Below are 23,774 nucleotides of genomic sequence, written 5' to 3' on the forward strand. Positions count from 1 at the left end.
ACTAAAAGTCAATTCCTAAAGAAATCAACATATCCCAGACATCAGGCAGTGATTTTGACAATCAGACTATTTAAAAGTCAATTCTTAAAGAAACAATTCTACTTCAAGTATGTATATAAATAGCAGAAAATAAAATTTCCATTTAATGTCATGTATTGCTTACTCCAAAGCAGAAATGCAGTAGTGCCACAATTATATTTAAAGTATGTGATCAGCCACAATTATATTTAAAGTATGTGATCAGCCACAATTATATTTAAAGTATGTGATCACTTCATTCAAATCTGTTGTATTACAGATTGATGAAAATATTTAAAAAATACATTTGATCAATTTTCAGAAAATATTTTAAAATACATTTTATCAATTTTCAGAAAAGGCTAACACATCTCATTATGTTTCTATACACATTACATTAATACACGGTTAAAATAGCTTTAAAAGTGACTACTATTGTATATGTAGAACTGTAGAAACAGTTACTATTTTTCAGATATGCCAGAAGTTAAACCTTAAAACTGTAAATCAGATGTGGTGTATAAACAAGGTGATAATCCTCCAACAGCAGCTACAGGCCATGCTACTCAGGCTGCAGGAAGTGGGGAATATCTCTGTGGAGCAAACAGGGATGTTATGTCACAACAGCCCCACTCAACAACTGGTAAACAAGAAGACCATACAGTTAGCAGAACTTCACAATGACAGACTTTTGAGAAAGAGAGTCCTGGATAGAGAAATAGGATTATTACTGTCAACAACTCATGTCTAACAACTACCACCTACTGGACTGACTCACCATCTGACATGCATGGTGTTGCTTACACCACCTTCTGGTATCAGAAGACAGACGCATTAGACTCCATGAGCATCTGATCCATCTAATATTATAAATGAGTGAGTTTTAGCACCACTTGGGACAGCTTTCAGTTGTGTTGCAGCAGGTCAGTAAAAAATGATTTGTGACATTTAGAATTTTCAAAGGTTTTGTGCTGATGGACTAAAGGCAATGATCAGTGAATACTTGGGATCAAACTCATAATCCTAGAATGACTAAAGAAGATAATGCTTGCATTGCTGTGGTGACACTTCAGGCAGGGCATCAAGTTCTGGACACACATGATCCTAGGATGAGGAAGGGGGACAACCCATCCACTACGAACTGTGGTGACAACTGATGCATGCACTGTGACAATTGTAGCATCATATTCTTGGATCAGATTGGATTCAAACCCCTGAGGAGCTGATTCTATAACATCTAAGGGAGACAACCCCTTCAGTGTGTTTTGTGATGCCAACCTCTTGACTATTCATACCCTCGTTATAAGAGACCAGGGATGACACTGTCATCACAGGTGGGATTCAAACCAATGATATGCGGGCCGAGCATGAGACAACTCATCAATACAAGTTGACGTGAATTAATAGCCCATGTGAACGTATCAGTCATGTCACATCTGGCTGTGACAATGTGTTTATAAGCATGGCAATATTCACCTGACATATAATGCTGTATGCCACATAGGACTACTAGATCACAAGGAGTACAACAATGTTGCTTTGGAGTTCAGATATTGTTCCCTAGGCAAGGGAATAAAGTCTAATGTTATTGACATGAATAAAATGTTATTTACAGTGCTTTGATGCCTAGGGATAGGGATACTTGCCTTCCTTATAACTGTACACAACATGTCGTACACCTTATCTATTCTATATTGCACCAACTTCATAATGGAATTGTGATTAAGGATGGATATTAAAATATCATGGATACACTACTCACATGATGCACATAAACCATGTTTTTAAAGTTGAAATGATTTCTCAAGAATGAATAACATACGTCGCAAATACCACTGGCGACAAGGACAAATGACAGACTTTTTGAGAATAAATGTGTCATTACAATGTGAGGTGACAATAAGTGTGGCAAGGCAACAATATAACCATTGTTTTGTAAGATAGACCTATCAGCACCTGGTCAATGAAATGTGTATTTTCTATCAATGCCACACTCATTGATGAACGATTTGATGTAGCACATTTCCATCCATGTGCTCCCAGCCACATTGAGCTAAACGCTGCTTCAACAGTATTTCAGTTTTATCACTGCGTGTTGGCTTCCCGAGGAAGGAAATATAAAAGTGATGTAGGTAGTTGATATTTACCACTGGAGTGAGAACCACAAGAATGAATATGGTGCTGTATAACCTGGAAACAATCAGGATGACGTAAGATTCGAATCCACTACAGTCCGTTTGATTCCATTTTAGACTGATGAATTGCTCACTAACACAAAATCTAATAATTGCAACAAAACCAAATTTTGCACAGTCCTATGAAATCGACAGACCAACTCTGATGATTTGTATCATAATTTTGGACACCCCAATAAAATAAGTTGTTTCAAAAACGATCATTATTTTGTTGTCACTTTTCGCTATTTCTTACGAGGGGGAACCACTTGCTGGTAGGACAGCCAGGTAAAAAAAAAATAATTTCACACGTGCAACTGACTCTTGTTCCTTGATGAGATATGCATATACGTATGATGCAGTTCATAAGAGTGAAAAAATTGTTGGCAGTACTGGTGCACTGACCACATGGTACCCAAGACACACTACCACTGTGAGGAGTAGAACCAGGTGAACTCTTACTGAGCTGGCACACTTACCATCAGGCTACCTGTGTAAGTATGCCAGCATCATCTACAATAATACACTTGCACAGGCTGAATGAAAGACAAAATCACTTTTACTTCACTGCCTTTAGCTGCTCTGGGGTGAAATCTGCATGTGTGCTCATCACAATAATGTTGCTGTGTAATGTTGCTGAAATTCAACATTTAATCATCATCCAGTGTCTCTTCCCAACTACAAGGACCAATTTCTTATCTAGCGTACAAATACTTCTCACACCATTCTGTTAGTCCTACAATACGTAATTGCAACCATTTTGTATCAATGCTGTACTATTCTCCTCACAACTGTTTGTAATGACACATATTACATATACAACAGAGTATATAACATGCAGTAGACACCTGATAACAAGGCAGAATAGAATCAGACAACAGACCAACAGGAACCCACTAACAAGCACGGTTGCTAGGCAGCAAAGATATGATATGCATAGATGATTTTTTCATGATAATCTCTCACAACCGTAAAATACATAGATCTAACCCACATTATTCACAAGTCTCATATCCTTATATACAAATATACACGCCAGGCATATAACAAACATACTGCAATAAGATGACTCATAATGTACGAAGAAGACAGAAAATCTAACATGGCCTAATTGGGTCAAAACTGGGCCATGGGATGGATGCAGTATGGACATCGGTGTAACAATACTCTAAAACGAGAAATAATACACAGCTCTGTTGTATCCATATTAATGATAATGTATGTTTGAAACTGAAATTAGGTGAGATATATGGACAAGGAACAGACCCATGTGCTAACAGACCAATCAACACACGGTGTGGTATACAGGCTGTATAAGATGGTCAATGTGGACACTTGGGGAACCAAGCTTGGACCTCAACATATAACTGCTGATAAAAGGAGGTAATTTCCAAACGAGGACATGTAAATCATTAAGCATATGTGTATAATGTCAAAACCATCTTAGTGTGTTGACAACTCCATGGCCAGTTTTGTAGTATCAAGTTCAAACTCAACAACACTAAATTTCTGTTCTTAACCAGAAGTCTATGCAGCTCATTAATGTTTTTACTCTTACAGACATTTAGTAAAAAAAGAAAAGGTTCTACAAAACTCATTGTAATTGTAATGAGAATTGCAAAAATCAAATACATGCTCATTGCATTACCAAGTTAAAGTCAAAGATAAAAATTTTGATGAAATTAAATGACTTTCTTGGGTCTCTGAAATATGACCAATCAATATCACCTTTCACTGATATTAATGAACCATCTACATACATCTGCTTTTACTTTTAAACAAAATTCATTAAAATATAAATGCAATAGCTTCTTTCAAGAGTCTCATGAAGACTTTCCTCTTCTTGAACTGAAATAGGAATTATTATTATTGAATTAATGCTTATTGAAACAAGTGCAAACTAAATACCAGTGTGCCTAGAATAGTCTATCAATAGGCATATTACATGTACAAGAAGCAAAACAGTAAACATAAAAAGCTTAGTACACAAACACCGACTGAAAAATATAAGCATACAAGCAATAAGCCTTACAATGAAAATCTGCATAGCAAACTTTACAACTTGCACAAAATTTACATGTGTAAACAAACGTCAAAATAGGTAATAAATTAATCCTTGCATTCCGACTCATCCCAATCAGTGCAGTAATAAATATGAGGTAAAAGAATGAATATCATTAAAGTGTAAGTCTCACCATAGAAGGCGTTATAATTCCTGATCCAGTGTAAATAATTACTAGAAACCATTCCAAATACTGGCATACACAAAGTTACTTTCTTCACACAGAACTAAGGACACATGCAATTGCTACCATATTCCTAACAAATCAAACTCAGTATTCAAATTCAGATCTTTCAAGGGAAACACATAGATTTGGGACTTAATAAACAGAAAGAATTAATTCTGTACATCTGCAATTATTACTCAGTAATCTATACGGTCATAAACTGATTGAAGTCAAGAAAGGAATTCAGCAGATCCTTGCACAAACAAGGGAGCTGACTCTGCCCTGAAAGATGTGATGACCACTAAGCACTTGTGTCTCTTTGGTGACTCTGCCCTGAAAGATGTGATGACCACAAAGCACTTGTGTCTCTTTGGTCTGTTTACTACTACTGGTAAAAACTAAAACACAACTAAAATGGTTCCGGAACACCAATTCTCTCATATTCCGTTAGTTAGCCTGTCATGGCATGAGTGTCTCTAGTGATGTGAGAGAATCAGGTGGTCCTTAACATTTGCTTTAAGTAATAACAGACAACTACAGTATTGCCGAGTCATTCACTTCATCTGTTCCCTTTTTTCTTTCTGTCAGTATATGTCACTCTGCCATGAGTGAGTGAGTGAGTTTAGTTTTATGCCACATTTAGCAATATTCCAGCAATATCATGGCAGGGGACACCAGAAATGGGTTTCACACATTGTACCCATATGGGGAATTGAACCCGGGTTCTTGGAGTGACGAGTGAATGCTTTAACCACTAGGCTACCCCACCTCCCCCACTCTGCCATCAACTTATTAATAATATAAACCTCTGAAGGTCCGGGTTAGAATTGATCTTCAGTAACCCATGTTTGACGTTTGAGGCGACTAATGGGATCGGGAGGTCAGGCTCACTAGCTTGGTTGATACATCGGTTCCTAATTGCGCAGATCGATGCACATGCTGTTGATCCCTGGATTGTTTGGTCCAGACTTGATTATTTACAGACCACCGCTATACAGCTGGACTATTGCTGAGTGCGGCATAAAACTAAACTCACTTACTCACTCAACTTAATAAAACATTGCAAAATGTAAAATCTTTTCCTATCAGCAACCTTGTTTGGCTTCAATCAGATCATGCAAAGAAAAATGTCCAACTTAGCATTTTGAACAACAGCTAACATCAGCTGCCACCTGGCTTCATTCTTCCTGCAATACAGGACAGTATGTTTATAAGTAATTACACAAGGTTCACATGACTTCTTAGCAACAGGTTGATACCAGATAATAGTGCACCATAACATCTCGGCAGTGATTGATCATTCTAAACACAGCATATTGCACTTCAATGCACGACCGTCACATTTGCACAGAAGTTGACAAATAACGTCAAATCTGACAATTTCATCACTACTTTCCACATAACCGAACATGTTGCTGTCCTGAAGTACCTTCAGACAAAGTAAATTGATACACATTCCTTTTATCATAATAAAACATTTCTGTCTGGCAAATCACATCTGTCAACAGTCAATGCATACAAATTCTTTAAACGGTAGTTTAAGGAGTACAAACGTACAAAATAAAATGCCTCCAATGTAACATTTTTGTATAACATACTAATTAATTTATGATGGCCTTACATGTATCAAGCTGTATACTATCATGTTAAGGTGTTAATATTTGATAATAAAGTTGTCAAACCAAGTCCACATTAATATTTGCAATGGTTAACAGAGAGGATGACTGTAATGTAGAAATTATGATACATGCCACACTAATGAGTTCTCAACTGGGTCATGTCATCTTATTGAGGCAGGAAAGCCCCAAGTGTCGTAGGTGGATGACATTATTTACCACTTTGTGAGATCCACAAGCACAGGTGGGGCATTAACCCACCAACATGATAACTGAGGCCAAATTGGGATTCAACCTTGGGATCAGTGTATCCTGGCATGACCAAAGGAGCAGCTCTATACAAATAATTTAGATGTGTTGGTGACTTGGTCATCTGTGGTCCCAAACAAATATATAAACGAAGTTGGGGAAAGTTAAGAATATATGGATCGTGCTAGAAAAAAATTTCCACCAAGACCAATCAATATTTAGGTTAGATATTTGACACTGCGTGATAAAAAGTCAAACCTATCGTATAAATGTTTCACCATTAACAGCCATTCTCATGGGTTAAAGGACAGGTTGTTCTGAACAGAAATCAGGGCCCTGTTCCGCAAAACAATCTTTGTGCTACGATTGTCGTATCATAAGAGGATGGGAGTTACAATTATCTTTGCGCTAAAATCACTTTGTGGAGTGGGGCCAATGCAAACTACAACATATACTCATTCACGTCCAGGCACCACAGAACATATCTTCATGTTATCAAGTTAACTCCATTAAAAGGTGTCTCAATCTCTGTACGCTACAGACCAGTGAGTGACTACTGCTCAACAACACATCAGTAATGTCAAAACTATCCGTACCCGTGAAGATCCGGGTTAGAATTGATCTTCAGTAACCCATGCTTGTCGTAAAAGGTGACTAACAGGATCGGGGGGTCAGGCTCGCTGACTTGGTTGACACATGTCATTGGTTCCCATTTGCGCAGGTCGATGCTCATGCTGTTGGTAACTGGATTGTCTGGTCCAGACTGGATTATTTACAGACCGCCGCCATATAGTTGGAATATTGCTGAGTGCGGCGTAAAACTAAACTCACTCACTCACTAACTCCCAAACTATCTGTACTGCTCAAGTCAGTGTCAATAAACTCAGGTTTCATAGATGGTAAAACAATATTTTTCTCAAAATCTGACATTTCCAAAGAAGGTCCCTTATTTTTTCCTCACTTAGCTCTTTTAACACTATGTAACCAGTCAACTTACTGTTTTCTCATTGATGTACAGAATGTCAAATACAAACAGTCATACAAACTGAATTAAACATAAAACCAGCAGAAATCATTTGTGTAAAAAAAAAGAATTAAAGCATATATTGTGTAGGAAAGTACAGTAGACATCAGGTGGTTCACTGGTACAACAGTACAAATAAAGGTGGTTCACTGGTACAACAGTACAAATAAACAGTCTTGCAGTGCTGTAATGAAACGAAACTCCAAGACTTGCACATCTATGTGATAAGTAATCTCATCATCTGACTCACACCGACCCACATAACATGCTGCATACAACTCTGAAATCACATGTTCCTTTGTTAACTCATTGTGTTACAAAACAATTAGACTTCATCCATATGTCCCATGACACAGGTCATATATTTCGGTGAACAAAACATTCTTGATATTCAGAAATCTTGCAGCAATTGTCTATATAAATATGTCATACATTTTTCAGAAAATTCAGTTCAAGTGCCTTTCTTATCGTGATTTCATGTGTTAAAACGACATTATAACCCATATTAAACCATGTAGAATCACTTAATAATGTTATTTACTCCAAATTGTTTGATTGCAGAAAGGGTTATAAATTATTCAGAAATTTAATAATCAATTAAAAGTTTAGATCGACCATTTCATAATAAATCATCCCTAACAGCTCTCTTTTCAATATTGTCCTGTGTGAAACATTTCTGTCACCACAAATAGAAGATGTTATGCAAAAGACACCTTATGTGCACAAGTCTTCATGAACATGACACTAGAGGCTGGACCTACATCAGGACCAAACCTATATACAAAATCGCCATTAGCAAGAATTACAATTGCCTCCTCAATGTCATTAACCTTTTTTCCTGTGGCCATGGTAACAATATTTATGTCAATGACATTTATGACTTCCACATCTGTGCGGAAATCTAGAGAGGGAACCAATGTTGTTCCACGAACTGCAAACACTGTCATAGACATCACGTTGCTAGTGGAGAATGAGACTCAGTTTGTCTTAAGGAAATATTTTTGTGAAAACTGTCTGCTTCAGTAACGCTCTTCAGATGTCACTTGAAGTGGCAGGCATAAGTTGGTTATACCCTAAAGTAATTAGTACACAGACAAATGATCTCGTGAATGATAACCCTTAACAGTTGTAACAACTCTTACAAACAATTTCTCAGATGCTTGATTGGCATTTTAGAAGATGCTATTTGGTGAACATAGAGATTTTCTGGGTTTCATCTTCTATTTATTGTTTGGTACAACGTTTCAGGGCTTGTTGTCGCCCCATCATCAGGTAGAACTAAACAACAGTACCTGTCAACCATGACGTCCTGGGCAGGGTTAACAGTTACTGTTCTGTACTTTGTTCTTTACTTATCTACCTGATGATGGGTCCAGAACAAGCCCTGAAACGTTGTACCAAACAATAAAAAGAAGATGAAACAAAGAAAATTCTCTATGTTTAAACAATTTCTTATATTGTGAGAATGTACTTTGAGCCCTCGTCCATGACTTTAAAGAACGTCCTTCCTCTCAAGTAAGTTTCCCTGAATTTCTAAAATGACACCATGTAACCGATTTTCTTTGATTTCAGCATCCTTCATGTGTGACAGTTGTAGTGGCTGCAGAGTGAGACGGCTGTTGACGGTGCTGCTGTTACTGCTGCCAGGTGTGTGAGCATCACTCCCATGCAGCCTGTCCGTCCCTGTGTAGTCCAGGCTGGGGTCACCCCACCCCCTACCCCATCCCCCTTGGTGTGGAGATCCTCCTGACAAATAAAGTCTCGCGCTGATCAATGTCAGACATATTTCCGTGTTTTTAACTTCTCCACTATGTTACACAATTTGAGGACAGGGCCAAGTTTCAGTCCCATGTATTTCATCATCATATCACTGTTGAGGAGGAGAAACGCCTTCCCATCTATTTCCTGCAATTGAATACAACAGTATCAGTAGGGGGAGCGAGTGAGAGACCGACGTTAACAGAACTGGTTATAACACTGCTCTGAACAGTATCTCAGGTATATATCACAACAGCTTCACATGGGAAGAAATTCCAAAGTGATGCAAGTCATATAAACATTTATTACCTACGAGGGCGAACGTATGAGGGTTGATGATGTCATATCAGGGTTGATGATGTCATATCAGGCGAACATATCAGGGTTGATGATGTCATATCAGGGCAAACATATCAGGGTTGATGATGTCATATGAGGCGGAACATATCAGGGTTGATGATGTCATATCAGGGCGAACATATCAGGGTTGATGATGTCATATCAGGGCAAACATATCAGGGTTGATGATGTCATATCAGGGTGAACATATCAGGGTTGATGATGTCATATGAGGGCGAACATATCAGGGTTGATGATGCCATATCAGGGCGAACATATCAGGGTTGATGATATCATATCAGTGCAGACATATCAGGGTTGATGATGTCATATCAGGGCAAACATATCAGGGTTGATGATGTCATATCAGGGCGAACATATCAGGGTTGATGATGTCATATCAGGGCGAACATATCAGGGTTGATGATGTCATATGAGGGCGAACATATCAGGGTTGATGATGCCATATCAGGGCAAACATATCAGGGTTGATGATGTCATATCAGGGCGAACATATCAGGGTTGATGATGTCATATCAGGGCGAACATATCAGGGTTGATGATGTCATATGAGGCCGAACATATCAGGGTTGATGATGTCATATCAGGGCAAACATATCAGGGTTGATGATGTCATATCAGGGCAAACATATCAGGGTTGATGATATCATATCAGTGCAGACATATCAGGGTTGATGATGTCATATGAGGGAAACATATCAGGGTTGATGATGTCATATCAGGGCGAACATATCAGGGTTGATGATGCCATATCAGGGCGAACATATCAGGGTTGATGATGTCATATCAGGGCAAACATATAGGGGTTGATGATGTCATATCAGGGCGAACATATCAGGGTTGATGATGCCATATCAGGGCAAACATATCAGGGTTGATGATGTCATATCAGGGCGAACATATCAGGGTTGATGATGTCATATCAGGGCAAACATATCAGGGTTGATGATGTCATATGAGGCGAACATATCAGGGTTGATGATGTCATATCAGGGCGAACATATCAGGGTTGATGATGTCATATCAGGGCGAACATATCAGGGTTTATGATGCCATATCAGGGCAAACATACCAGGGTTCATATTTTTCATACGATACCCTAGGGCAAAATATCACTTTGTCATGGTGACATGACATCATGAACAATGCTATGATGTCACGTTTCTTCTGTGACGTTGCGTTCTACATGCCGCGCGGCGGGTAGCCAGCCTCTGTTTGAAAGTATATTTGGGTTTATTTTCCTCAATTTGACGACTTCAGTAATAATCAGAATATTATATTCGTGCCCATACCATACTTTGTTTACGACACTCGTGCCTAAATATCGGTATATCCCCAGCTCTTGCTCGAGAAATACCAACATTTAGGCACTCGTGTCGTAAACATAGTATGACATGGGCACTCATATAATATCCTTTATTTAACCACTTGGGTGAAACACATGGGCCTTCTCAAATGAATATGATGGATCTGATGCTGTCAAAGGAAGCATAAGAATTAATCAAGACTCAAGACACATGATCCAGGTGCATGGCACACCTAATGGGCATAACTCTGCAGAGGGAACTACAGCAGGATAATATCACAACTGTCTTGCCTGTCTGCCATGAGCCTGGTTGCCTTATCCATTAGGTTGTCTCTATGGCACAGGATACCAGGGCTGGACATTGGGACATGTTCTGGCACAGAATAGTTAGGGTGGACACTGGGAGGATGCCCTGACCAAGAATACCCTACAATGGTGCAGACTTCAGCATCAACTTACATGTTTCCTGAAGAGGTCAGCATGCTGTCCCAGCCCCGAATCTGTATCACTGATGTAGTTGATGACCTCCTCAATTGACCACTCGGACGGGTCTCCGGTGGGCCGACTTGGACGTACAGGAGGCTGCATGTCACCAGTAGTGGAACTGGCTGTAATACAACACACAATAATTCATCATGTGGATAATAATTAAAGGGAAAGCAGTCAAAATGTATATCTCACTATTGTGCCCTTGAATCCTCAAGGGGAGATATGCAAAGCAAGGGACTCATCTTGATTTGGAATCCTGACAGGATGACAAGCAAGGGCTACAGAGATGTAATTTTTACCAGAGTTGCAGACATGAGAACAGTACGAGCTAGTGTTTGGAATTGGTTAAAATCTCAAAATTGATGATTGCTTCATTACAACCGATCAATCATCGAAAAAAATTGGTTAGCGTCATTTATGAATTTTTCCTTATTATTTTTGTTAATGCACAAAAACATAAAAAAAACCATGAAGTTCTTTGGTTGTTTTTTGGGGGCAAATTTCACATCTTGAAAGGATGACTAATATGTTAGGAACATAACTTCCTTGGTTTTTCCCATTCAATCATGACCAGCTTGTAGTGCTCATGAAATGTGCTAATAAAACCAACCTTGTGAAAAAAATTGTTAATGCAAAAAGTGTTCCAGAATTGTTTGTGTTCGATTATGAGAAAACATGATCGATTGCTTGGTTGTTTAGTCACTGCAACCAATCTTCGATTATTTCAATTAATCGGACCACCACTAGTACAAGCACAATAAACACTGAAAATTTAGCCAGGGGTCTTGGTGGTCTTTTATTGCAGATTGACAGTGATCTTAAAAATGTTCACAATGAAACAGAAATCATGGAAATCCGCTGATCCAGGGAAAATTCACATGTCTTGGGTTGTCAGATTAACTGATAGACAGATTTCACATTAATCTTGTCACATAACATTACTGAGAAGGCCATACAGTCCTGTTGAGACCTCAGACCTCTAACTAGTGTGTTAAAATTTAAAATCACATTGGTTGTGAGTCTGGTTTATTGCCTCTTTGTTAGTGTCTAAGTTCTAACCTGGCAAAGTGTTTGCATAGCTTCATCGGATATGCCAAAGCAGTTATTCATCCTGACTTCATCAGAACGGAAACGAACCCTTCACTTCCCTCAATAGTTACCCTATTCACCTAGTCCCCAAACACCATCAAACGAGAACCCCAAGAACTCAGACACAAGACACGAACTAACATGTAATTTTTTAAGTAAAATTGATATTTTATACTTATCCTGACTCATGATCTTTCGCTATATCTCCCTTTCCCTTGCGAATGGTAGTGGAACACTTGAATCCCTTGAAGTTCCCGACGCGGACGTAAAAATACACTCACCCACGAGTTACCTCCCTTTTCCCTGCACAAACAGTCATGTGACCAGCCTTACTTGTCACTCTCTCCTGATTTTTCTGCCCATGCACCTGGATCTACTGTAAAATCCGAGGTGTTTCCAGCGGGGAGGTTGGGAGGGCTTGACCTCATGAGTCAGGATAAGTATAAAATATCAATTTTACTTTAAAAACTACATAGTTTTCCTTATCCTGACTCATGATCTTTCGCTTATAGAATCCTACGGATTGGTGGTGGGTCAAGCCACTTCATGGATTCAACAGCTGTCCATAGATACGTCCTGTATCCCCCCCATGGGAACTGCGTAACGGCATTTCCTTGATCCTATTCTTCCAACTTCCGTTGTAACTCGGGGGGACCACCATATTGTCTTACTTCTCTCTCAGACAAGTGAATCTTCTAGATTCATGTGGCTTAAGATATACTAGTATCTTCTTTTAACTAGTTATCTATAACAACCCATAGATTATGACAACATCTTTATCATAAATGAGTTGCGACCCCTTTACGTACAGGTAAGATCTTTACCCGTACAGAGTCGTAATCACTCATGCTAGCCTAGTCTAGACTGTGCGCATGGACTTTCAAACTAGAACTTCTTCCATAGTAAAAGTTATCAACAAGTCAACGTGATAAAGGGGGAGATTTCAACTCAGTACCTTTGTGGAACTGTTAGTTGTTGTTCTACAACAAGCGGCCCAAACTGGTGAGTGCTGGAGACGTCTTCAGTGGCGATGTCTCTGAGGAAGTAGTTGGCAAACACTGTACATGACTTCCAGAAGCAGCCCTCCATAATCGATGATATAGAACAATTTCCATGCAGAGCCAGTGTTGACACCAGTGCTCTGACTTCGTGTGGGTTGGAAGCTCTTGGAGTTTCTTATTCTGCTGCTTTGTAGGCTCTTAGTATAACGGCTCTCATCCAAAACAATATTGTCGTTCTTGAGACTTCCACTGCTGTCTCCGTCGACAAGGGCATGAATAGGCACTTGAATTTTCTTCTCCTTGTTTAAGTCTTTTGAAGATATATCTTCAAGGCTTTGACAGGACACAAGGATAAGTCCTGGGGGTTCTCTGTTCCAAGGATTGTAGATAGCGTTGGCACATGGAACTGTCTATCTGGTTGACCAGGTAGTTGATTCTTTGCAAGTAGATCTGCATAACGCCAGGGTTACTGCTTTCGCTGCTCTGGTGGAGTATCCTATTTTCTTCTGACAGGTTTTGATACGGTCCACACGTGTAGCTGGAACAGTGTTGGGTTCCTGTGGACTTGCTTGGTGTGCGGATGTCTGAGAAGGTTCAGCCATTCTGGTAGTTTGAGGGTTGGACTTCCGAGATCTTCTATTAGGTCTAGGAACCAGACTCTCGCTGGCCAATAGGGCGCGCGACCAAAGTCAGTTGTAGCGCTTGTGTCTGTATGATCTTCAACAGTACTTTCGGTAGTAAGATCGGAGGTGGAAATGCGTAAGCATTTAGTGCTTCCCATGATGTGCTCAGTGCATCTGTTGCCCAGGCTTGGTGTTCTGGTACTGGTGAAACAATCGTCTGTAGTTGTTTGTTGAACCTCGTGGCGAACAGGTCTATGCATGGGGATCCTATTTCCCTTATAATGAGCCGGAACGCTTCTGGATGGAGCATCCATTCCGTGGGTGACGGATGAAGTGGTCGGGGAAAGAGCGTCTGCTACTACGTTCTTGGCTCCCGGTATGTGACACGCCTTTATCCAGATGTTTGCCTTCTCTGTGATGTTGAACAACTGGAATGTGAGCTGCAATAGGCTTGGCGATGTTGTTGATCTTTGCCGATTTATGGAGAATTCCACTGTAGAGTTGTCCGTGTGGATCATCAGCATTCTGTTGCTTTCATTTCTAGCAGATTGATGTGAAGATGCTGTTCTGCATTTGACCACTTCCCTGATGGAACTTGGTTGTTGAGATGTGCACCCTGTAGCGATGCATCTGCATAAAGATGTGTGTCGAAGACCGGCTCTTGGAAATAGGTCCCTCCGCAGACATTCGACCTGTGAGTCCACCAAAGTAGGTACATTTTGAGATATTCTGGTAGTGAGATAGGGTCGCTGCTGTCCAGATGTTTTGCCAGGAATTGTTGCAATGGCCGTAGTTGTAACCTTCCTGTGCGAGTCAAGTCTTGTGCTGAGGTTTGTAGACCGAGTAGACATTGCCATGTTCATTGTGTAAACGGAGAGATGACTGCTTGAGGAATCATGGCTTGTATCTTGACCCAACGATCTCAAATATTGATTAAATTGCAATTTTTTTGATAAATAGGATCTAAATATAAAGGATATCTGCCGTATTCGGGACTCCAGTGCTCGCCCAAGCGGATAGAGTGACAAGTAAGGCTAGTCACATGACTGTTTGCGCGGGAAAATGGAGGTAACTCGTTTTTACGTCCGCTTCGGGAACTACAAGGGATTCAAGTGTTCCACTACCATTCGCAAGGGAAAGGGAGATAAGCAAAAGATCATGTGCCAGGATAAGGAAAAATCTACCCTATCACCCATTACAATCATCCTAACACCTTCCAAGTCTGCCAGTCATCGGACTTCCCGCCGCATCAAGAACAGCAGAATTGTCGCCTTTTTGCCAACGGCAATGACATATTCTCACGTGAACACATAAAAGCTCTCTACATCCTAGTTTTCGTTCACCTGATGAACGAGTAAGAATATACTCTGAAATGTTGTGCTCTGTATAAAAAAGAAGTTGACATCTTTGAAGTTTCCATCATGCAAAGCCCAAGAAGATGCAGGTCTCGGACGTTTACCACAGCTGTGAAAACTAGGGAAAGAATATGGTGATGATGAACCTAGAAACACAATCAGGGCTAATGATTCTAACACAGTACATACCCTCAGCTTCAAAAGTTGAGAATGACCGTCTGGCCAACTTTGGTGGTTTGGAACCTTTGGTACTATCACCTGACTCTGTGGACCACCTCCTTCGAGGGCCTTTTGGATTTGGGAATTCGAAGTGGTCTGGATCACCTAGAATCAGAACAAAAGGACACAGTTACCCAGTGGAAGTAGGACAAAAAGGAAATTGTCGAAACAAAATCTTTGCCCTAACAAACATCATTCTGTTTGATATACAGAAAACAGACACGTTTGTCTGAATGCTTCCCTGAAGTGAATCCCCTTGAAGCCTTAATACTGATTGGATGATAGGACATTTACCTCAAGCATCACCTTGGTCCTCAATGCTCATCATAGTAGAAAATTATTAAAATCTAAATATTTTAGATATTTAAATACTTACCTTACCATAGGTCTTATGCATATTACCTCAAGCTCCGCTTAAAGAGATCAGACAGTCGTTGATTCGCCATTCTATAGAACGGCCACCTCGTGTATCGACGAGTGTACAGGCAACGGAAGTGACGTGATCTCTCCTCCCGCGCAAGCCGGCGGTCCATCCAAAATCACTTTTACTGACCAGGTCCGAAGAGCCCAGAGAGGGGAGGAGCATCCAGCGTTGGGAGGGAGTTACCGCCCTATGGTAAGGTAAGTATTTAAATATCTAAAATATTTAGATTTTAATAAATTTTAACTTACCTTACCATAGGTCTTATGCATATGGATTCGACAGTAGGACGGCGGTGTCGGGCTCCAGAGGACCGCCCCATGAAAACCCACATGCCAAGGAAAACCAGAAGAAACTACTGAATCGCCAGACTGTCGCAGGAGGCTTCTGGAACAGGAGACAGATAGTAACTAAAGGCAACCCTAAGGAAAACAAATACACCCAAAGTGTAAGTTAACCTGAAGACCAGAAGGTAAGAAGAAGTAGTTACCTAATGGCGGTTGGACGGGTGAGTTGCTGAGCAACCACCAGTGGACCAAACGATTGAAGACCTTCCACGCCCTCGACGGCCAAATCCGCAGGTAATGACTAGCTAAGACAGTAGAGGACTTCCAAAACAACCCTCCATGATGGCTGGAACGGTGCAGTTTCTGTGGAGAGCCATGGTGGAAGCCAGAGCCCTAATCTCATGGATTATTGGCTGTAGGATGAGGCAGATCTTGGCGATCGTGAGCGGTCAGGATGGTAGTATCGGAGCCAGAGCGCCAAGCGTATTCTTATTAACTTCACCTTTGGCCACAGAAGACAACGGGATGAACAGTCTCTTACGAGACTGCCTCCTGGAAGATGACTTGGCAATATAAATCTTAAGTGCCCTCACGGGACAAAGCAGCTGTTCCTCAGCGTCGTGAGGTCCTAGAATGGAAGACAAAGGAGGGATGGAGAAGATCCTATCCGGTTGTCCCGGCAGCTGGTTCTTGGCCACGAAATCCCAAAGCAGTCCGAGATGAACAAGACCATGCCGTGACTGCTCAAAACGCACCCTGGCCAAGAGAAAGGCTGTCTTCCTGGAGAGGTTCTCAAAAGAAGCCGTGTCCAAGGGCTCATAAGGGGGACCTCTCAGATGACGAAGAGGGACGTCAAGGTCCCAAGCAGGAGGACGGAGCTTTGCCTTCTGGTCCTCCAGCTTAAACGCTTTGAGGACGGCGATGAGTTCTGGCACCTTGGAAATCTTTTTGTCGCACTTGACCGCCAGAACGGAGTTAAGAGCCGATAAATAAGTTCCTATAGTGTTGCCCTTGAGACGCCGGGACTTCCGAAGAAAGAGAAGGAACTCTGCTATAAACTGAGGAGAAGCTTTCAACGGGTCCTTGGACTTCTGTGCACAAAACTCTCAAAAGAAACCCACTTATCATCATAGAGTGATCTTGTGGAGACGCGATGAGCACGCAGCAATAACCTTGGCGACACCGTGGAGAAGCCCCTTGGCCTTCAGCGCCTTTGCAGATGATCCAACCGCCATTGTAGATGAAACCGAGTCGGATCGGGATGCCACTGTCGACTGTGGGGATGCCTGAGCAGGTGAGGCCAGTCTGGTAACTGTTATGCGGACTTCTTTCGGGCGAGACGGCGCAGATCTGGGAACCAGGTTCTGGCTGGCCACCAAGCGCTGCGACCAAAAAGCAGACGAATCGCCTCTGTCCGCTTGACCTTTGCTATTACCGCTGGCAACAGAACTGGTGGTGGAAAGGCATTAACGCCCAGACCCTCCCACGACATAAAGGACATGGCGCCGACCCCCATGCCGCTGGATCTGGAATCGAGACACGCACAACGGAAGCTGTGTGTTGAAGCGAGTCGCAAACAGGTCGATCAGAGGGCGGCCGTGACTGTGACAAAGAAGTTTGAACGCTTCTGGATGTAGCATCCACTCTGTTAGAGACGGTTTGGCCTTGAGAGAGCGTCTGCCAAAACGTTCTTGCACCCTGGGATGTGTCGGGCTCTGGCGCTGATGCCATTGTCGTCCAGGAGACTGGCCAGCTGGAACGTCTGCTCCAACAACTGTTTGGACCTGGTCGTTCCCTGATTGTGAATCAACCACACCACCGTAGAATTGTCCGAAGCTATCAGGAGCCTGGTGTTCCGCAACAGAGGCACCCAGTGTCGAACCGCTAAAATGACTGCTTGCAGCTCCAAGGTGTTGATGTGCCATCCTAGCTCGGTGCCGGACCACAGCCCCGAGGTGGTCTGGTCGTTGAGGTGTGCACCCCAACCTTGAAGAGACGCATCTACTAACAGTTCGTGGATCGTGAACAAACTCTGTCAAGGAGACTCCTGCGACCAGGCGTTCGACTTCGACAGTCCACCAACGGAGGTAAGCTGGAGATGCAGGGGCAAAAGGAACCTCAACTGAAGGTCGCCCGCCTGGATGTAAGGCAACAGGAAGCGGCTGTAACGGCCGAAGCATCGTTTACCTCTGAGCGCCAAGTCCTGGGCTGAGGTGAGGAGACCTAAGAGGGACTGCCACTCCCTGAGCACTGGCGGCTGGGATAGACCTCGGTTGCTTAAACTGACAATCTTTCTCCAGCTTATCTAGCGGAATCCTGACAAGGTCGCGAATGTGTCAGGAAGAAGCCTCCCTATAAACGCCAGTTCTGGGACGGCTCCAGGTGGGATTTGTCTATGTTGATAATCCATCCCAGTTGCTGCAAGAGATGAATGGCAAAGTGCATCTGTTTTGCGAATAAACTGAGGGTCGAGGTGGTTCATGAGACAGTCGTCTCTATATAAGGGTCGAAGTCGATGCCCCTGAGATGGAGGAACCGGGTGATCGGGCGAGGTAATCCGAAAGTAAAAGCCACGGGCCATGGAAATTCCAAATGGAAGCACTTTCCACTGGTAGTGGGACCCGTTGAAAAGAACCTCAGGTACTTTCTGTGACGGTGGTAAATGGGCACATGCAGGTAGGCATCCTGAAGGTCGAGGCTGGCCAACCAGACCCTGGGCTAAAGTTTGGCTCAGAGCTGTTCCAGGGACACCATGCGGAAGTGAGGCGGTTCCAAAAAGATAAAGGTGGTTGAAAACTGCCATGTTGTGAATCATGCGTAGTTTCCCTGAGTCCTTCTTGGGAACCAGGAAGATTGGTGAGTAGAACCCCGGGACAGTCGGGGTCTAGCACTGTCTCTATACCTTGTTTGGCGTAACAGAGTGTGGATGCTGTCTGCTAGCAGTAACTGTTGGTCTGGAGCATACACACGCGACTGGGGCGTTGAAGTCAGAGGCGGCGACACGGCGATTGGCAGCTTGTAACCGGTCCTGAGAATGTTGGTGACAAACGGGTCTTCCAGGATTGTCCAATTGGGCCAAAGATCCCCAGTCTCCCCGCCTACTGGGGTAGGATCGAACCCGCACGACTGGGGGCGGAGGTCCCAGTCGTGTTGGAGTCGCGAACTTCAGCTTAATCGAAGTAAGGCGCCCCCTGCCGGGCGCCGGAAGGGGTCCGGGGGGACGATCCTGCTGACGGCGCTGAAAACAGGTTCGATCTGCCACGCCACGCCCTCTGCCAGAGGCGCCGCGGACGGAGTCTCTTCTTCGACGTAACGGCTCTCCTCCCCTTGTAGATGATCTGCCATTTAAAGGTCAACTCAATGCTTCAACGTAGACAAGGAAACCTCCGTGATTGGTAAGCTCTCGTGTTCCTTATACACCTCTGGAATGCCGTCATTAAAGAGGAAGCGACGCATAAAGGGCTCTTAACAGTTTCCTTTAAACTCTTCCTGCCAAGAACAGGGCTCCAGGAAACCCATCCGCCCGAACAACAGTTGTCATGGCCAAAGCCGCCGGAGGTGCGCCAGCAAATCATGCAACACCTACTCCTGCCATTGAAACAGGGTGGTAAGATGTTCTAACCTTGACGGTTGTCTTCCGTCAAATCCCAAGCTGCAGCCGAAGTTGCAGAGGCTAACGCTGATACAGGCTTCAACATCCGCTTTGAGTTCTGAATCAATGGCCAACATCTTGGAGTCCTGCACTCGGTAAGATGACTGTGGGGAACCCGATGCTTTGAGGGATTCATCATGAGCCGCGCCTCCATCAGCAAAATCCAAACTATGTATCTTGTAGTCCCCTTATGCGTGACTTAGGAGCCTTAATAGTGGTATTGAGAGACAAAGTAGCAAAATCAGCGCCCAAAGAAGCCACAGCATCGCCACCATCGGGTGAGGCGGAGGAGTAACTCGAGAAGACCGAATAGCCTTCGGTCGGCCCGAACCTGAAGAGGGAGAAGGACAATCCGGCAGTCTGTCGGCAATCCAGTCGAACACAGCAGAGAGAGGGAGGTAGGTGCCCCATCATCATCATCCTCTTTGCAACATTTCCTCATTATAATCGGAGAAAATAGCGGCCTCAGTGTCCTCCCAGGACCACGGTAGAGCAGTAAATCGTTGACCCGAAGCAGCAGGCTTCGTGGGCGACCGATGACAACTGAGAAGCAGCACTCAAAGTAACTGTCGGGGACGCGGACGCCAGCGATGGCGAGTGGCTTAACAGGAGGTGACCTTGAACGGGACCGACGGTATCGCCTCCCACGCATCGGTGATCCGTGGCGCTCTCCCTATCCTTGGAACGTACGGGAGAGCGAGACCTTGAGTCAGACCGACGACGTCGAAGAGAAGTATCCGAACTAAGACGAGGACCCCTAGACCGATGATGCTGCCGAGGAGACCTGGAACGAGATCGTCGAGAACGATGGGAACGCTCGGCGTCCTGACGTCGGGAACGCTCTTCCATTAACTGACGTTGTAGGTCCTCCTCTCTAGACACTGTAGCCTTCCTGGGGATACGGTAGTCTGTCAAAGGCGTCGGAGTTGGCGCTGGCGCTGGCGTCGGAACAGGCGTCGGCGTCAGCATGGGCGTCGGCGTCGGCATGGGCGTCGGCGTCGGCATAGGTGTCGGCGTCGGCATAGGCGCCGGCGTAGGCATCGACGTTGGTTGAAGCAACAAGCCAGCAACGGGAGAATCAAGTGCTTACAGGCGCGGGCAAGAGGACAAAGCTAGCAACGGCGCTGGAACGGTGCTAGCAGGCTCCGGCAGCTGCCGGCAAAAGGGCGTCCCGGCAACTTCTGAACCTCCGGATGCGACAAAGCGTCCGGGTGGGATAGGTCAACAAAGGCGTCAGGCGGGCAGCTTCGAAGCGTAAGCAAACGAGCCGCAGGGGTGGGCGGCTGATCTATCACAGGAGAAGAGCGTCCGACCCGGCGACGAGGGAGGAAGACCGAGTCCACAGAAGAAACAGGGGAAGACATTTTCCTCTTCCGTTGTGACAAGCGTTTCTTCTTAAAGCGCTGAGGTAGGCCTTGAAATCTCACGACGGACAGCAGAGTACAAAAGTGACAGCGTTCGTCAATGGAACAGGCAACAGTCGCACAGTCTGGGCACCAGGGGTGTGGGTCCTTGGCAGACTTCTGCACCTTGCAGATGCAACAAAACTGCCGGGTCATGCACACAAAAAGCTGTAACACACAAATGTGAAACGTAAAAACCTAGAAACATAACCTGCAGACGAAAAAATGGAAGCACCCCTACAACAAGAATGGGCACGCCCAAGTAAGTGGGACAGTCGTGTAAACAACCAAGATGGCTGCCCCCACACTGAGCCGAAAAAAGCGTGAAAACACACACAAATTAGGCAAGAAATAAGAAGGTACACATAAACAAGCATGAAACAGAAGGTGGAAGAACCCTAAAGGTATCAAAACACCCAAACATGCCACGTGGAAAAATCTCGGAACGTGGGGACACACCCCAAACCGAAGTGAAAAAAACAACAACAACATAAACACGAGGCAGCCAGGTAAGTGAAGTTACTTGTAAATTATGTTCTTCACCCACAGAGAAGAGACATAAGATAGAAAAACATACATACCAATAACTTTAATATCTGAAATCTATTAGTAAGTGTCTGAAAACTTAGCGAAACAAAAACGTCTGACAAGCAAGACGCTTGAAGTAAAAGTGATTTTGGATGGACTGCGCTTGCGTGGGAGGGGAGATCACGTCACTTCCGTTGCCTGTATACTCGTCGATACACGAGGTGGCCGTTCTATAGAATGGCGAATCAACGACTGTCTGATCTCTTTAAGCGGAGCTTGAGGTAATATGCATAAGACCTATGGTAAGGTAAGTTAAAAATTAAGATTTTAATATAGACATATAGATGACAAGATGAAGGCTATGAGGGTTCAGGGATACCAACCCCAAATCACAGGATCCTGTAGCTTATTCTAAGGGACACAATCTCCTGCATCCAGGTGTGCTGCCTACCTGCCATCTTGCTCTTGGAACACTTGGGACAACCTCCCTCCAGCGGCTGACTGGACAGGAAGCTCTCACAGCAGCCCATGTCCTCTAGCAGACGCTCCAGGAAGCTCCAGAAGCTGGACACCTTCTCCACCGATATCACCCTCTTTGTCAGCGTCCGAGACCCGTGGTTAGCTACAAACATAGTGACAGATGGAGTGAACTTGCGTCAACACTTCTCTACAATTACCTCCATCATACTGCATCAGCTTACTACAGTGTGTGAGTGAGATTAGTTTTAAGCCACTTTTAGCAATATTCCAGCAATATCACAGACACTGTTTCCATCCTCACATAAGAGAGGACATCAGCAAGTATGTGATACCAAGTAACTAGTATATCCCGGAGTTATTAGAGTACTGGCTGCATTACCGCATTGAGTAGGGGCTGCATTACCCCATTGAGTAGGGGGTGCATTTTTAACATCAGCAGACCAACAAGGAGAACAGTTTATCATGCAGGGCATGAATTCCCAACTCCTCTGTCACATACATGTGATGCTGTGGACCAATTCTGCCACAGCTTGTTTTTGCCCTCCTTCACAGTTAATTTACGTCTGTTTTACTACAGCTTATCCCAATATCATGTACCTGCTACGACGACTTTGCCATTGCCCTCTTTGACCATGTTGTAGATCACCCTCTCCTGTAGGGAGCAGTCAATCAGACCCTGCACCACTTCTCGCAGGATCCTGGTCAAGCTGCCTGGGCCGTAGTGACTAGGTAGTTGTAATGTCTTGCGGGGGTTGAGGTAGTTCCCCAGTCGACACGTGGGGTTCACATACACACATACTGGGAACAGGAGGAAAGTTGGGAACATAATAGATAAATTAAATATTCATATTACAAAATGAAAAAATATATGTAATGCTCAGTCGGAGTCAAACTCCATACAGGGTTGAAGGATGCCTAATACAGTGGACAGTGGACACTGGTGGCATAGAGAATAGCAAAGTATAGAGAAGTCTGCAAATTGGCTACTGTTATGTGTCAATATCCGTGAGAGGAAGGGAGGTAACTCTCAACTGAACCTAAGCTAAAGTGATGTTCCAGAGGGAGGAGCTTGTGTCATGCTTGGAGACAGTGACAAATGTCCCTACATCTCACCTGTTGCAATGCTCTGTGAGGAGCTTGTGTCTGGCTTGGAGACAGTGACAAATGTCCCTACATATCACCTGTTGCAATGCTCTGTGAGGAGCTTGTGTCTGGCTTGGAGACAGTGACAAATCACCCTACATCTCACCTGTTGCAATGCTCTGTGAGGAGCTTGTGTCTGGCTTGGAGACAGTGACAAATATCCCTACATCTCACCTGTTGCAATGCTCTGTGAGGAGCTTGTGTCTGGCTTAGAGACAGTGACAAATATCCCTACATATCACCTGTTGCAATGCTCTGTGAGGAGCTTGTGTCTGTTAGAGACAGTGACAAATATCCCTACATATCACCTGTTGCAATGCTCTGTGAGGAGCTTGTGTCTGGCTTAGAGAC

At 43.6% G+C, this 23,774-nt stretch overlaps 1 protein-coding gene across 1 annotated transcript in view; it reads right to left on the minus strand.

Annotated features, from left to right (window-relative positions):
• Window positions 1–7,066: 7,066 nt before the first annotated feature.
• The window catches only part of LOC124260021 (sex comb on midleg-like protein 2), a 37,258-nt gene continuing 20,550 nt past the window's right edge, over window positions 7,067–23,774 (minus strand). Inside the window, exons 8-12 of the mRNA XM_046694250.1 lie at window positions 22,878–23,078; window positions 22,252–22,422; window positions 15,480–15,614; window positions 11,193–11,341; window positions 7,067–9,214 (exon numbers count right to left, since the gene is read on the minus strand). Of these exons, the coding sequence (XP_046550206.1) occupies window positions 9,086–9,214; window positions 11,193–11,341; window positions 15,480–15,614; window positions 22,252–22,422; window positions 22,878–23,078 (785 nt within the window). The 3' untranslated portion in view covers window positions 7,067–9,085. The remainder of the gene's footprint in view (window positions 9,215–11,192; window positions 11,342–15,479; window positions 15,615–22,251; window positions 22,423–22,877; window positions 23,079–23,774) is intronic.

The sequence above is a fragment of the Haliotis rubra genome, unplaced genomic scaffold (genome assembly GCF_003918875.1).
Source record: "Haliotis rubra isolate DU_JTF1 unplaced genomic scaffold, ASM391887v1 Scf747, whole genome shotgun sequence".
NCBI classification, from domain to species: Eukaryota; Metazoa; Mollusca; class Gastropoda; order Lepetellida; family Haliotidae; genus Haliotis; species Haliotis rubra.